This window comes from Glycine soja, chromosome 18 (genome assembly GCF_004193775.1).
Source record: "Glycine soja cultivar W05 chromosome 18, ASM419377v2, whole genome shotgun sequence".
Taxonomy (NCBI): domain Eukaryota; kingdom Viridiplantae; phylum Streptophyta; class Magnoliopsida; order Fabales; family Fabaceae; genus Glycine; species Glycine soja.
Genome location: NC_041019.1, coordinates 45806535 through 45819623, shown reverse-complemented (window position 1 = coordinate 45819623; position 13089 = coordinate 45806535). Strand labels below are relative to the sequence as shown.

The 13089-nt window shown below is 39.4% G+C and overlaps 2 protein-coding genes across 2 annotated transcripts; both read right to left on the bottom strand.

Moving 5' to 3' along the window:
- Window positions 1-1413: 1413 nt before the first annotated feature.
- LOC114396016 lies at window positions 1414-4594 on the bottom strand. The gene has a single exon (XM_028357915.1). The coding sequence runs from the start codon at window positions 4576-4578 to the stop codon at window positions 1414-1416; it is 3165 nt and encodes a 1054-aa protein (XP_028213716.1). The 5' UTR covers window positions 4579-4594.
- A 585-nt stretch (window positions 4595-5179) lies between these two features.
- LOC114397309 lies at window positions 5180-6622 on the bottom strand. Its single transcript, XM_028359379.1, has one exon. It carries the CDS (start codon window positions 6620-6622, stop codon window positions 5180-5182), a length of 1443 nt encoding a protein of 480 aa, XP_028215180.1.
- Window positions 6623-13089: the final 6467 nt, after the last annotated feature.

Below are 13089 nucleotides of genomic sequence, written 5' to 3'. Positions count from 1 at the left end.
CTTGAATATAGGTCCGCACGTGGCTGTCATGTGCGATATGAAACGAGAAATGTAATTTAGACGCCCAAGAAAACCTCTCACTTGTTTCTCTGTTTGTGGAACCGGCATTTCTCTAATGGCCTTGACCTTGTCAGGATCTACTTCAATACCTTTCTGACTGACAATGAAACCCAAGAGTTTTCCAGATCTAACACCAAAGGTACATTTGTTGGGATTCAGTCGAAGTTGATACTTTCTCAGCCGTTGAAACATCTTCAGCAAGTACTCGACATGTTCTTCTTCAGTGCCTGACTTGACAATCATATCATCCACGTACACTTCTATCTCTTTGTGCATCATGTCATGAAAGAGAGTGGTCATGCCTCTTTGGTAAGTGGCACCTGCATTTATCAACCCAAAAGGCATTACCCTGTAACAAAAGGTGCCCCAAGGCGTGATGAAAGATGTCTTTTCTCTGTCTTCAACTGCCATCTTGATCTGATTGTACCCAGAGAAACCGTCCATGAAGGAGAAGACCTTGGACTTTGCAGCGCTGTCAACCAATACATCGATGTGAGGTAGAGGAAAGTCATCTTTCAGACTAGCCTTGTTCAAATCCCGGTAGTCAACGCACATCCTGACCTTGCCGTCCCTCTTTGGAACAGGCACTATGTTGGCTAACCATTGAGGATACTCTGATGTGACAAGAAAACCTGCATCGATCTGCTTCTGTACTTCCTCTTTGATCTTGAGAGCCATGTCAGGGCGAGTTCTTCTCAGTTTCTGCTTGACCGGTGGGCATTCGGGTTTTAAAGGCAAACGGTGCTCCACAATACGGGGATCCAAGCCGGGCATATCCTGGTACGACCATGCGAACACATCGGCATATTCTTTGAGTAATTCGATCACCCCTCGTTTGACAGTTGCCTCAAGCGATGCCCCAATCTTGACTTCCTTCTTATCCTTCTTGGTTCCCAAGTTAATCACTTCTACCACCTCCTCATGAGGCCGAATGGTTTTCTTTTCATATTCCAATAACCGAGCAAGTTCCTCCGGGATTTCATCATCCTCCTCCTCTTCAGCCTCGTAGACAGGAGATTCGAAGTTGGGAGAGAGTGCAGGGTTATTATGTTCAACGGGCTCATAAATGCCTAGTCTGCATATGATTGATGATTGACTTTAGAAAATGAGTGAACAATGCAGACTTTTTATAATTAATTGAAACCAGAAAACAAAAATAAAATATTTTGGGTTTTTTTTGTGTTACCATTTTCCAGAAAGAGCAATAAGCATAGATATCAGGATAAACCACATTTTCCATTAATAAGAGTAGTGCTTGAAACAAAACAGCCTTACATGGTTGCGCTTTCGTCCTGGGCAAGACGAAAGGATCTTTTTTTTGAAAAACAAACAAACAGAAAAAACAAAGACACATTACTTTGATGCATGAACTACTGAAGGGATGTCAACCGCGTCCCAGTCGCGAACAAGTTTTCCAGGTGTGACAAATGCAAGCACTATCTCTTCAGGAACATCTTCCAAGACAGCATTGGCTTCTGGCGAGTCGTTGATGAACCCGGCGCTACAAAAGGTGCTAGTAATGGAGCTTGATCCAACACTGTTCGTTGCGGATCCTGCAGAAGAAGCAAATCCCAGTCCTTCACGGTTTTTACTCTCTAGCAACTGCACAACTTTTCCCCATCCTATACCTGTTCCTTCCTGCACCACTTTCTGTGCGCTCTTCCAAGTAGCAAAAGATACTTCATTTTTCTCTGGCTTTTTACCCTCTACAGTCAGGCCTTGGAAAGAGGTTCCTTCTGTTTCATCAGCACCAATAAAGGAAAAAGCTGACAAATGACTAACCAATAAGGCTTCCTCTCCACTCACAGTGATCAATTTCCCATTTCTGACAAACTTCAGCTTTTGATGCAAGGTGGATGTCACGGCCCCAGCTTCATGGATCCATGGCCTACCCAAAAGGCAACTGTATGCGGCTTGAATATCCATCACCTGGAATGTAATTTGGAAAACAAACGGCCCAATTGTAATGGGCAAATCAACCTCCCCGATAACAGACTTTCTTGATCCATCAAATGCTTTGACAACCACCCCGCTTCTTCTCATGGGAGGCCCCTGGTAGGAGAGTTGACCTAATGTGGATTTGGCCATTACGTTCAATGAGGAACCGGTGTCCACAAGTACATTCGACAGAGCATCAGACTTGCAGTTCACCGATATATGTAACGCCAGATTGTGGTTCCTCCCCTCCTCAGGAAGCTCTTCATCACTAAAACTTAAATTATTGCAGGCAGTAATGTTTCCTACTATACTGTCCAATTGATTAACAGTCACGTCCCTTTCCACAAAAGCTTGGTCTAACACCTTCATTAGAGCCTCACGGTGTGCTTCTGAGTTCAATAGCAGAGACAAAATGGATATCTTAGAGGGAGTTTGCAGCAGCTGGTCTACTACTTTATACTCACTCTTCTGGATCAGTTTCAGAATCCCGTCATGATCAGAATTCTTGCTAGTCCCATTGGATTGGCCTACTTCCTTCCTTGTACCGGGGCCGTTCACTGTCACCTGTTTAACTGCCGGATCATTCACTTTCTTTGCAAACAATGTGGGGATAACACGTCCATTCCTCAGAACTTTACCGTCACTAGCAATGTTGTCCACAGAAATCGCAGGAGTTAGAGAGGGCAAAGGCACCTCCTGCCCACCTTCCAACATCGTGGCACTATACCTGTAAGGGACCGCTTTTAGAGAAGCATACGGCATAGGTCCTGGCAAGCTAACCACCAGTGGAGTAGTAGTTGATTCCCCACTGTTATAGCTTATTTCCAACCGCTGAAACTCAGGGGTGATGACGCACACTTCCTTGTCCTTCCTCGTGATGATTAGTTCTCTGTTGTCTATCAGCCTTTGTACGTCCTCTTGTACCTTTGGGCATCCTTTTACATTCACAGGACATATTTCACACGCTGCATGATCATGGTCAAACAGAGCTGCCTCGCACATCTTGATATGTATTGGGACCAGGGGAGTTCGGACGTGCTGGACGTTCAGGATGACACCGTCTTCATCACAATCTTGTATCATGTTGACAGCAGGCCCATGGTTCGGTAGAGGGTTCGCTTGAACATTGGGATTCTGATCTTTGAAGGATAGCAAGTTGGCTCGGACTAGTTTTTGCACTTCATTCTTCAGGACATAGCAGTTTTCAACGTCATGACCTGGGGCCCCTTGGTGGAAAGCGCAGGTTAAATCATGACGAAACCAGGGAGGTAAAACATCTGGTGTACGAGGGGGTGTTCTGACCTGGACAAGGTTTTTGGCGAGCAGGGCAGGGAGCAAGTCAGCATATTTCATCGGGATTGGATCAAAGGTTGTTTTTTGGCGGTTTTGTGAGTGATATGGTTGTTGGGGGGTCTGCGGGCGATTTTGTTGTTTTTGAGGGTATTGTGGCTGAGGGTATTGTTGTGGAGGGTATTGTTGTGGAGGGTATTGTTGTGGAGGGTATTGTTGTGGAGGGTATTGTTGTGGAGGGTATTGTTGTGGAGGGTATTGTTGTGGAGGGTATTGGTAGGGGTAACGTGGCCTTTGTTGGTGATATGATGGGTTTGGGATAGTGGATGCGACATTCGCAACCTGACGATATGGGGTGAAATTCTGCTGAGGTTTACCATGAGCTACCATTCCCACCTCTTGATCTTTCTTCTTCGCAAAGTGGCCTCCAAACTTCTTGGCATTACTTGCGGCAGGGGCACTTTCCCCAGTCAAACGTCCCTCTCGGACACCTTCCTCTAATCGCACCCCCATGTTGACCATTTCAGTGAAGTCTGTTGGTGCACTTGCAACCATTTTCTCGTAATAAAACTGGCTCAGGGTCTTCAGAAATATTTTGGTCATTTCCCTTTCTTCCAACGGCGGGACAATCTGGGCAGCCACTTCCCTCCAACGCTGGGCATACTCCTTGAACGTTTCCTTCTCTTTTTGTGTCATCGCACGGAGTTGATCACGATCTGGGGCCATGTCCAGATTGTACTTATACTGCCGGATGAACGCTTCACCCAGGTCATTGAAAGTACGAATGCTCGCACTGTCCAAATTCATATACCACTTCAGAGCGGCCCCAGTCAGGCTGTCCTGAAAGAAATGAATAAGCAGCTTATGATTGTCAGTATACATGGACATTTTCCGCGCGTACATCACCAAGTGACTGCGGGGACAAGAGTTTCCTTTATACTTCTCGAAGTCTGGCACCTTGAACTTGTGAGGGATAGTAACATTTGGGACCAAGCATAATTCACAGGCGTCCTTCCCGAACAGATCTCTTCCTCGGAGGGCTTCGACTTCCCTTTGCATACCATCAAATCTTTCTTGGAGTTCTTCCATCTTGTCGAAGGCTACAACATTTTCAGCTTGGAAAATTGGTTCAACCTCTTGTTGAATAGTGTGAATCAGTGGAGCTGAATAAGTCATTGCAGCTTGAGGGAAAGAGGTACCGGGTTGCGGAACCGGTGCTGACTGCTGAGCAAAAGGAGGTGGAACTTCAGATACAGCGGGCTGGGGGCTTCCGCAGACTGGAGGTGGCATTCCCCATGTACAACCTGGAGGCAAAAAGAGGGGTGGAGAAGCCACTGTAGATAGCGGGGTTGTGCTCACCAAAGGCTGCTCTACAGCAGCGGCGGCAGCTTGAGAGTTCTGGGCTGACAGGAGTGCACTCATCATGGTCGTCAACCTATCCATTCCCTCTCGTAAAGTGGCAACCTCCTCCCTGAGATTCTGATTTTCTTGTTCAACTATATCCATCCTCTTCCGATTGGCCCTGGTGTTGTAAATGCGAGTTGGTTTGTGGAGAATTCGCCGGGCCACTTTCCTTGGGCGGCGGCTGATTGACTCCCCCCTTTTGAAGTAGTGAACACAGTGTGAGACTCGATTTAGAAACTATGAATGCAACATGATGCATGCTTATGCTTATGCAAAAAGAAAGAGAACAAATTATTATCGAAGAACTTGTTAGAGAAATTGTAAACATCATAAACTGAAACACTTCACTTAAGCATTGGAATATTACAAAGAAATTTTATTTATTTATTTATTTATTTATTTTTTTTTTTATTTTTTTTTTTTTTTTTTACAAGTCAAGAGATTTCGGGAGCTAAAATCTAAACATAAGGTCCTAAGAACTTCAGACTCAAACTCCCGGAGTAGATGGATCCTCGGAATCTGAATGTGCACGGGAGAACAAATCCATAAACCTCCTCTTCCTTCTAGCATCTCGGTGGAGCAAAGCGTCTTTCCGACGAAGCAAGTCGTCCTTCTCAATCATCCTCTGGTTCTGGATAAAAAGCTCACGGCTCTGTTGGGCTATCTTCCCCTTCAAAGTCTCATTCTCTTGCTCGAGCTCCTGGCATCTCCTCTTCCAAGTTTCTTTTTCTTGCCTTTCTTTGGTTAATTGTTCATGAAACTCTTCCTTAGTATCAAAGGGGATAGGCAAGGATGATGGTGGGATGGTGGACGACAGGTATCTAGGTAAGCGGTAGGGTAGGCCAAAGCTCTTGGTCCTATCAATAACCCACTGGGTGTAAGATTCATGCACATAGTCTGATTTCTTTCCCAATTGACTTCTGTTGAGTCTGCGGATAGCGCTCCAAGCTTGTGCGAATCTTTCCCTTTTGTTCGAGTGATCTCCATGGTTAAGATAGAATTCATTAGTCAAGGCAAGGTTGTTTGGTTTTGTCTTTATCGGGTACCCAAATTGTCGTCGAGCGAGAAGCGGGTTGTAGCTAATTCCGCCACGCATACCCAAAAGAGGTACGTTGGGATATTCACCACAACTCACAATAATCTCTCCAACATCACTAGCTGCTTGGTACCAAACAATGTCAGATGGGTCAAGAGTCATGATTCGGCGAGGCCAAGAAAGCTTGTCATCATTGGTCTTGAAGGCACGGGATTGAGGTAAGTGGAAGGTAAACCACTGATAGAGTAAAGGTGCACAACAAGAAATGGTTCCACGGCCAGCCTGGGTACGGTCATGGATAGAATGGTAGGTATCGGCGAGTAGAGTGGGTACGGGGTTCTTTGTAAGAAAGATTTTAATGGCATTGATATCGATGAAGTTGTCAATATTTGGGAAGAGTAAAAGGCCATATATAAGGAGGGCTAGGATAGAATGGAAGGCAAGTGTACTAGCTGCTTCGGCAAATATGGAGGCTTGTTGGTAGAGGAAGTGGGTGGGAATACCTTGGAGGCCTCCTTTAGAGGTAAGGTTTGCTTGGATGATGGAGGTTTTAAGATGGAGAGCGGCTGCGATGTCGGAGTGTTTAGGGGTAGGCTCAAAACCATGGAAAGGTATCTTGTCTGGCACAGGTAAACCGACTAGGTAGGAGTACTCTTCAAGTGTGGGGACAAGCTGGTAATCGGGAAATGTGAAGCAATGGTAGAGCGGGTCATAGAACTGAACCAGAGTCTCTAGGCATCCTTCCTCAACATCTACTCTAAGAATTCTGAGCAACTTCCCATGATGAGCTTGAAAATCAACTGGATCACTAACTAAAGATGCTAGCTCCCTTAATCTCAACAGGTCCGTTTTTTTGAAAAGGTACTTCCTAGTGCTTCTCAGTGGGATGTCCATATCTATAAAGTTTACAAAAAGCTTGTCTAAGTCCTTCGATAATTTGGATGAAAAAAGAGTTTATGCATGGATGCATGTATGCATGATTATGCCAAAGTACGGAGAAAACATGGTGAAGTTAAGTCCAAAATGTTGGAGTTAAGGGTAAACACGCCATTTGGTAAGGACTATGGTTTCATATGTACCTGTATCACGGGTTCTACCAAGCTCCCAAAGTCATTGACCACTTCCGGATATTGTCGGATTACGGGACTACTCCCGGTCCAACAACGTCCATAGGATAGCCTCGTTTGAGTGTAGTATCGCGTATCAACCAATTCAAGACTACTCTTGATCAGCCACCGCACTACGTCCTAAAAGGCTAAGATGGGTTAAAGGTAACTAAAGGTCCTCAACTTCATAGGTCGCTTGGAAATATCAATGCTGAACACGACTACTCATGCCAACATAGTAATATTCCCAAGATCCCTCCATTGAGTGGGGTTATCACATGTGCCACATCCGAAACTCACTCTCGGAAAGACACTATGATTATACCACCATCCTATCTTATGTTTCTCTCAAGTCCGGGTGTAGGACTTATCTCACCACTCACGTAAAAGATAAACACTTAAGCATGTATTTACAGTTTCAAATAATAACAAAGCATAAAGATGAAAAAAAACAAGATAGGTTTAACCCACTTAGGAGTGTGATCCCCAGTGGAGTCGCCATTTTTCTGTCGCGGTGATTTTTGGATATCAAGCTATTGATTAGCGTTGACTCGCAATTTTTAAGATCACCACCGATCTTTTATTTTTCCGAAGAAAAGGGAGAAAGCTCGAAAAACCCTAGTTTTTAAGAGATCAAAAGGTCCGGGGGTTGGTTACGCAAAGGGAAGGTACTAGCACCCTAAACGTCTATAGTACTCTATAGGAACCTCTTGCTTATTTTATCTTTATGCTAAATTGATTATTTGTTTGGAAATAAATGCTTAAGTGTGAAAAGATTAAAGAGATAGGTTTAAAAGAAAGGAGAAAAAAGTTTTTTGTTTATTATTTTTTTATTGATTTGGAAAGACAAAGTCTTTTGCCTACATACCCGAATGGGATCAAAATCATGTAGTTCGGGGTAGAAAGTCGAGTGGTTGGTTTTGATTGATTTTAAAGTTCGAAAAAGAAGAGTTTAGGCAAGATAAGAGGCCGAAAAGGCATAGAAGAAATAAAAGAAGTGAGTTCGATTGATTTTAAATTGAAAAAAAAGTTTTGATTGATTAAAGATTGATTAAAGATTTGATTAAGAAAGAAAGAATAAAGATTGACCCCCTTTTTGAAATTTTGATTATGGAAAGTTTTTGGGTTTTGACTTTTTTTCTCTTTTTTTTTCTTTTTTTTTTTTTTTTTTTTTTTTTTTTTTTTTTTTTAGTTATGCAAAGATAAGTCTAAACGCGCCGGATCCCTTAAAATGACGTTGGATCAAGTGAGGGTCCTTTTCCTCGGATACGGTTCAAATTACATGATCGTCCTCGGCAGAAAACATAAAAATAAATGTGAGTGTCGGTGCAGATTCTCATTTTTATTTTTATTTACATTGGACCTAGATACATTCTAATTGGCAATAATAAAAATTGCAAATGCATTAAAATAAATATGCTAGAAGAAATAATAAAAAATGCATGAAATACAAAACAATAAATACATATGGTACATAAAATAAATAAAGAAAATAAAATGCAAGACATAAAAATAAATATAATGCTGGGAATAAAAAAGAAAATAAAAATGCAAGACATAAAATAAACATGATGCTAAAAATAAATAATAAAAAAAATGCAAGACATAAAGTAAATATGATGCATAAAATAAAAATAAACAAAATAAAAAAATGCCAGACAAAAAATAAATGTGATACTGGAAAATAAAATGCAAGACGTAAAATAGATATGGTGCTGGAAAAATGAATAAAGAAAATAAAAAATGCAAGGGCATAAAGTAAATATGATGCATAAAAAAAAAAAAAAGTGCAATAAAAAGAATAGAGAAGAAAAAGGGGGTGCAGAAGTAACAGGGAAGTGCAGAAAGTAAAATACTAGAAGAAACAGAAAAAAGGAAATGGGCTCAAAATAAAAAAAGGTGGGCTTAACAGATCAAATCTGAATCGTCAGATTGGTCGAAGCGTCCAGATTTGATCATGGGGAGACACAGTCTTAGCCATTAGATCTTAATCAAACATCACAAGAGAAGAAGAACAAAGTAAGACCAAGAGGTGAGACGCATCTGATCAAAACAGGGGATAACATTGGCCGTTAGATCTAGGATCTAACGGTTCAACCCTGATGGTCCATGGGGACACAGAGATCCGCGTGCACCATAGTCTTGGTCATGGCAGCAGTATAAATTAGAAAATAAACCCGAAAATAACATAAATCCAACCTCTTTCTCTCTCTAAAGAAACGCTCAGGAGCTCTCTTCTCTCTCTAACACACACCGCCGGAAGCTGTTTACCGGCGCAGTGGCTGGCTGGCCATGGGTGGCGGCGCCGCCGCGTCGGAAAAAGAATCTCCTCCCTTTTTTTTTTAACAAAAACTACATGTTTTGAATTCCTTTTTTTTTTAGTTCTCAAATCCACAGTTATTTTTTGAAAAAACAATACCGATAAAGCCTAGATCTAGCCTTGAATCTTAAAAAAAAGTGAACTACCTTTGTCCTTATGTTATCGTTTAAGCTTCAGAGTAAAATCGGTTACAGCTTGGGTTGTGTGGGTGTGGGTGTTTGACGCAGTGCTTGTGGTTGGTGGTGTTGGGTGGCGGATCTGATGTAGGCTTGGCCGATGGTGGTGGTTCACGGAGGAGGAGGGTGGCTAGGCCGATGGTGGTGGTTCACGGAGGAGGAGGGTGGCGCTGAGTGGTGGCTAGGCCGATGGTGGTTTGGCTATTCCGGCGCTTTGACTGTCCGTATTCACTCCTCTGACACGCACAGTAATTAATGCAGCATTTAAAGGACAGAATTAGGGTAAAAAACGAAGAGCCCCTCTGGGCCTGGACCAAAAAAGACCGAAAAGAAGAAAAAGGAAAAAAAAGAAAAAAGAAGGAAAGGAAAAAAAAAACAAAATATAAAACAGCAAAATAAAATAAAATAAAAATAAAATAAAAATAAATAAAAAAAAAACGAAAAGAAGATACTAATAAAGATATTAATAAAAAACGGAAATAATAAAAACACTTAATAAAAGGAAAAAAAAAGAAAATAATAACTAAGAATAATAATAATAATAAAAAAAAGATAAATAAATAAATAAAAAAGGGGTTGTCTTCAAAACAAAAATGAGGTATTTTAAAATACCTCCCTGCCGAAATTTCATCTGAAATGATGGAAATTTCCGGCTTAAAAGACGAGAAAAAAGAAATAAAAACGGGTCAAAAATGGGGTATGACAACTGTCATCAAGCAAGTCGGAGACCCAACATGACCACAGATCGACCTCCACTCCCTATGGCTCACACAGACCCGAGTATAGGGCCCAATATCTCAAAGTATGTGCAAAAAGTGTAGGTGTCCTATGTGAACGGAGCAACCTAAGAATTGTCCAACCCCACCTGCAAAACACCCAAAAAATTCCCAGGCAGATACATCAAGTATAACACATGTCGTCTACCCTAAGATTTAATGACACAATTTATTTCTAACCAGGAAGGTAATAAATACAAAGATACACACCAAGAAGTAACAACATAACAAAGGCTATATACAAGCATGAGCGAAACAAAGAATAAAGGAAACGAGATCGACGCAAAACCGTAAAAAGAATGATAGTGGAATGAAACTTTAACGACTAGGAGCACAACACAAGGATAAAAAAGAAAGGGAAAATAAATAAAGAAAAAGTCATGATAAAATTACACACTCGATCAAATGGCTTAACACTCTAACAAGTCCCCAGTGGAGTTGCCATCTGTCGTAACCTGGGCCACGATAGGTCGGCGAAAGAAAATTATCAGATAAATAAATTTTCCAAAAAGGGAAAACTTGAGGAGTCGCCACCAACGTTTATTTAAGGAAAATGCCAAGAAAGCCAAAAAAAGGATAAGTAATGGTCTATGGTTTGAGAAAAAGGATTTGTGAGTTGTTTATGCACGAGGAAAGTGTTAGAACCCCACGCGTCCGTCATGAAGACAAAAACCTTTAGTCGAGTGTGCTAAAAAGAAAGTGATTTTTAATTATTTATCTTCCCTTGAAAACATGAATTATATTTTTTTATATTAGTATTATTTTTATTTAGAAAAGGAAATCAAATTTTTATTTTATTTTATTTTTTAAAAAAAGATTTTTTTTGGGTCGACAAGGGATTTGCCTTCGCTCCTACGTATCCCCAGGTGCGATGAGGAAATTAGACTTACGTAGTTCTTTGTAGAAAAAGAGTTTGTGTGTTGGATTGATTTTATCTTATTACTATTATTGTTATTATTTTTTTGAAAGATTTTTGTTCTGTAATAAACTTTGTGAAGTCAAGCTAGTCAGAGACTCAACATGACATTCACAAAATTTTCTCACACTCTATTGAAACACTACCAAGCAAATCGGAGACCCAACATGAAATGCGTGTAACATTGAAGGATTATTTATTTGAGAATATTACCATTTTAGAAAATACTTTAGTTTTATGGTAAACCTTGTGAACTCAAGTAAGTCGGAGACCCAACATGACGTTCACAAAATTTACTCACGTTATTGAAACACCACCAAGCAAGTCAGATACCTAGCATGGAGTGTACAAAGCGTAAGCATATGCTAATTTATGATAATGTGGATTTGCAAAAATAAATAAATAAATAATTGACATAGTGCTAGGAAATCAAATAAATAAAATGGGAATAGAAAGGTGTAGAACATAAGTGGGTTGTACACTTAGTAATTAAGGATGTGAGAATAAAATATCGGAGAAATAAGATGAATAACGACATATTTACAATGCATTATTAATCAAACTAACTAGCTAGACAATGATAAAATAAAATCACATTAAAGAATAAAATAAACGATAGAGATAATAATAATAATAAAAAATAAAAAAAAACAAAGAGTCATACATTAATATTTATAATTTATTTTATTTTTTAATTTTTTTTCTTGTTTTTTTAATATAACGAAAACATAACAATCTAACCAATTTCTTGAAAAATTCAAACTACGAATCCACGAAGAATATAAATGCAGCAAAAATACACACAACTTTGATGTGTCAAGAAATGGCATACCCACCTTTGCCGTTTCTGGAAAAAGATCAAGCTGCTTGTGAGCAATAATAGAAGGTATTGTGACTTCGCTATATGTGGCACAAGATTTGACAAAACTAAAATGCAATAATAGAAAGTAATGCAACACCAATTCAAGATTAGGAAGAAGAACTCTAAAGCGTTGAACAGAGAAGCAAAAGTGAGGGGTTCTTAAAACACCAAAGCAATGGCAAATTAAAGTAAGTGAGAGAGGGTTTAAGGGACACACAGGGAAGTAAGAAAGACACAGAGGTAGTGAGGGATTTTCTCATGCTTCAAAAGGGGTATGACAATGAGGTGCAAAAGCAAGAAAACCAAAAAGGAGTAAGCTTCCACCATATCCTCCTTTTTAGTTTTGGTGGTGGCCACCTTCTTATACACCTCTTGTGACCTCTAAATCTAATTCTTTTTTTGTGCTTTCCCTTTTTTTATTCACTTTTTCTTTCTTTTATTATTTTATTTGTTTACTATTACGTTTTCTTTCCTTTTTTTTATTATTTATTTCTATTTTTTTCTTTTAATGTTTTCTTTCTTTCTTTTATTTTTGTACTGTTTTTTTCTTTATTTTTTTACAGTTCTTTTTTTTATTTTTTATTATTATTTTTTTTCCATGTTCCTTTTTCTTCCTTCTTTCTTTTGTTACTTTTTCTTTTTCATTTTTTATAAGTTTTTTTCCTTTCTTGTGTTCTTTTTTTATTGTTTTTCTCCTTTTCTTTTCTTTTTTTACCTTTCCTTTCTTTTCTTATTGTTTTTTTATTTCTTTCTTTTTCATTTTTTATTTATTTTTGAGGGGGTTGGATAGAATTAGAGTTTGACACTCTTCAAAAGTTATAAGAACTTAATTAAATTTAAATCTTAATTAAAAAATTATACATATATCTCATACTTGTCTTTTACTTCATTACACTACCACAAAAAGGCTTTTAACGTGGTTTTGGATGGGTTCCAATGACGGTTTTCAACCATAATTAAAATAACCGTCGTTAAAAGTTAAATTACTTTATTACAATAATACATAAAGGCTTTTAACGATGGTTTTGGATGAGTTTTATCGAAAGTTTTCAACTATTATTGTAATGATTGTCACTAAAAGTTAAAGGCTTTTAACGACGATTTTAAACTATCATTAAATGTAGAATTTTAAGATGGTCTTAAAAATTGACTTCAAAAAGGTATAAGAAAAGTCTCTAAACAACTTTTTCAAAACCGTTTTTAAA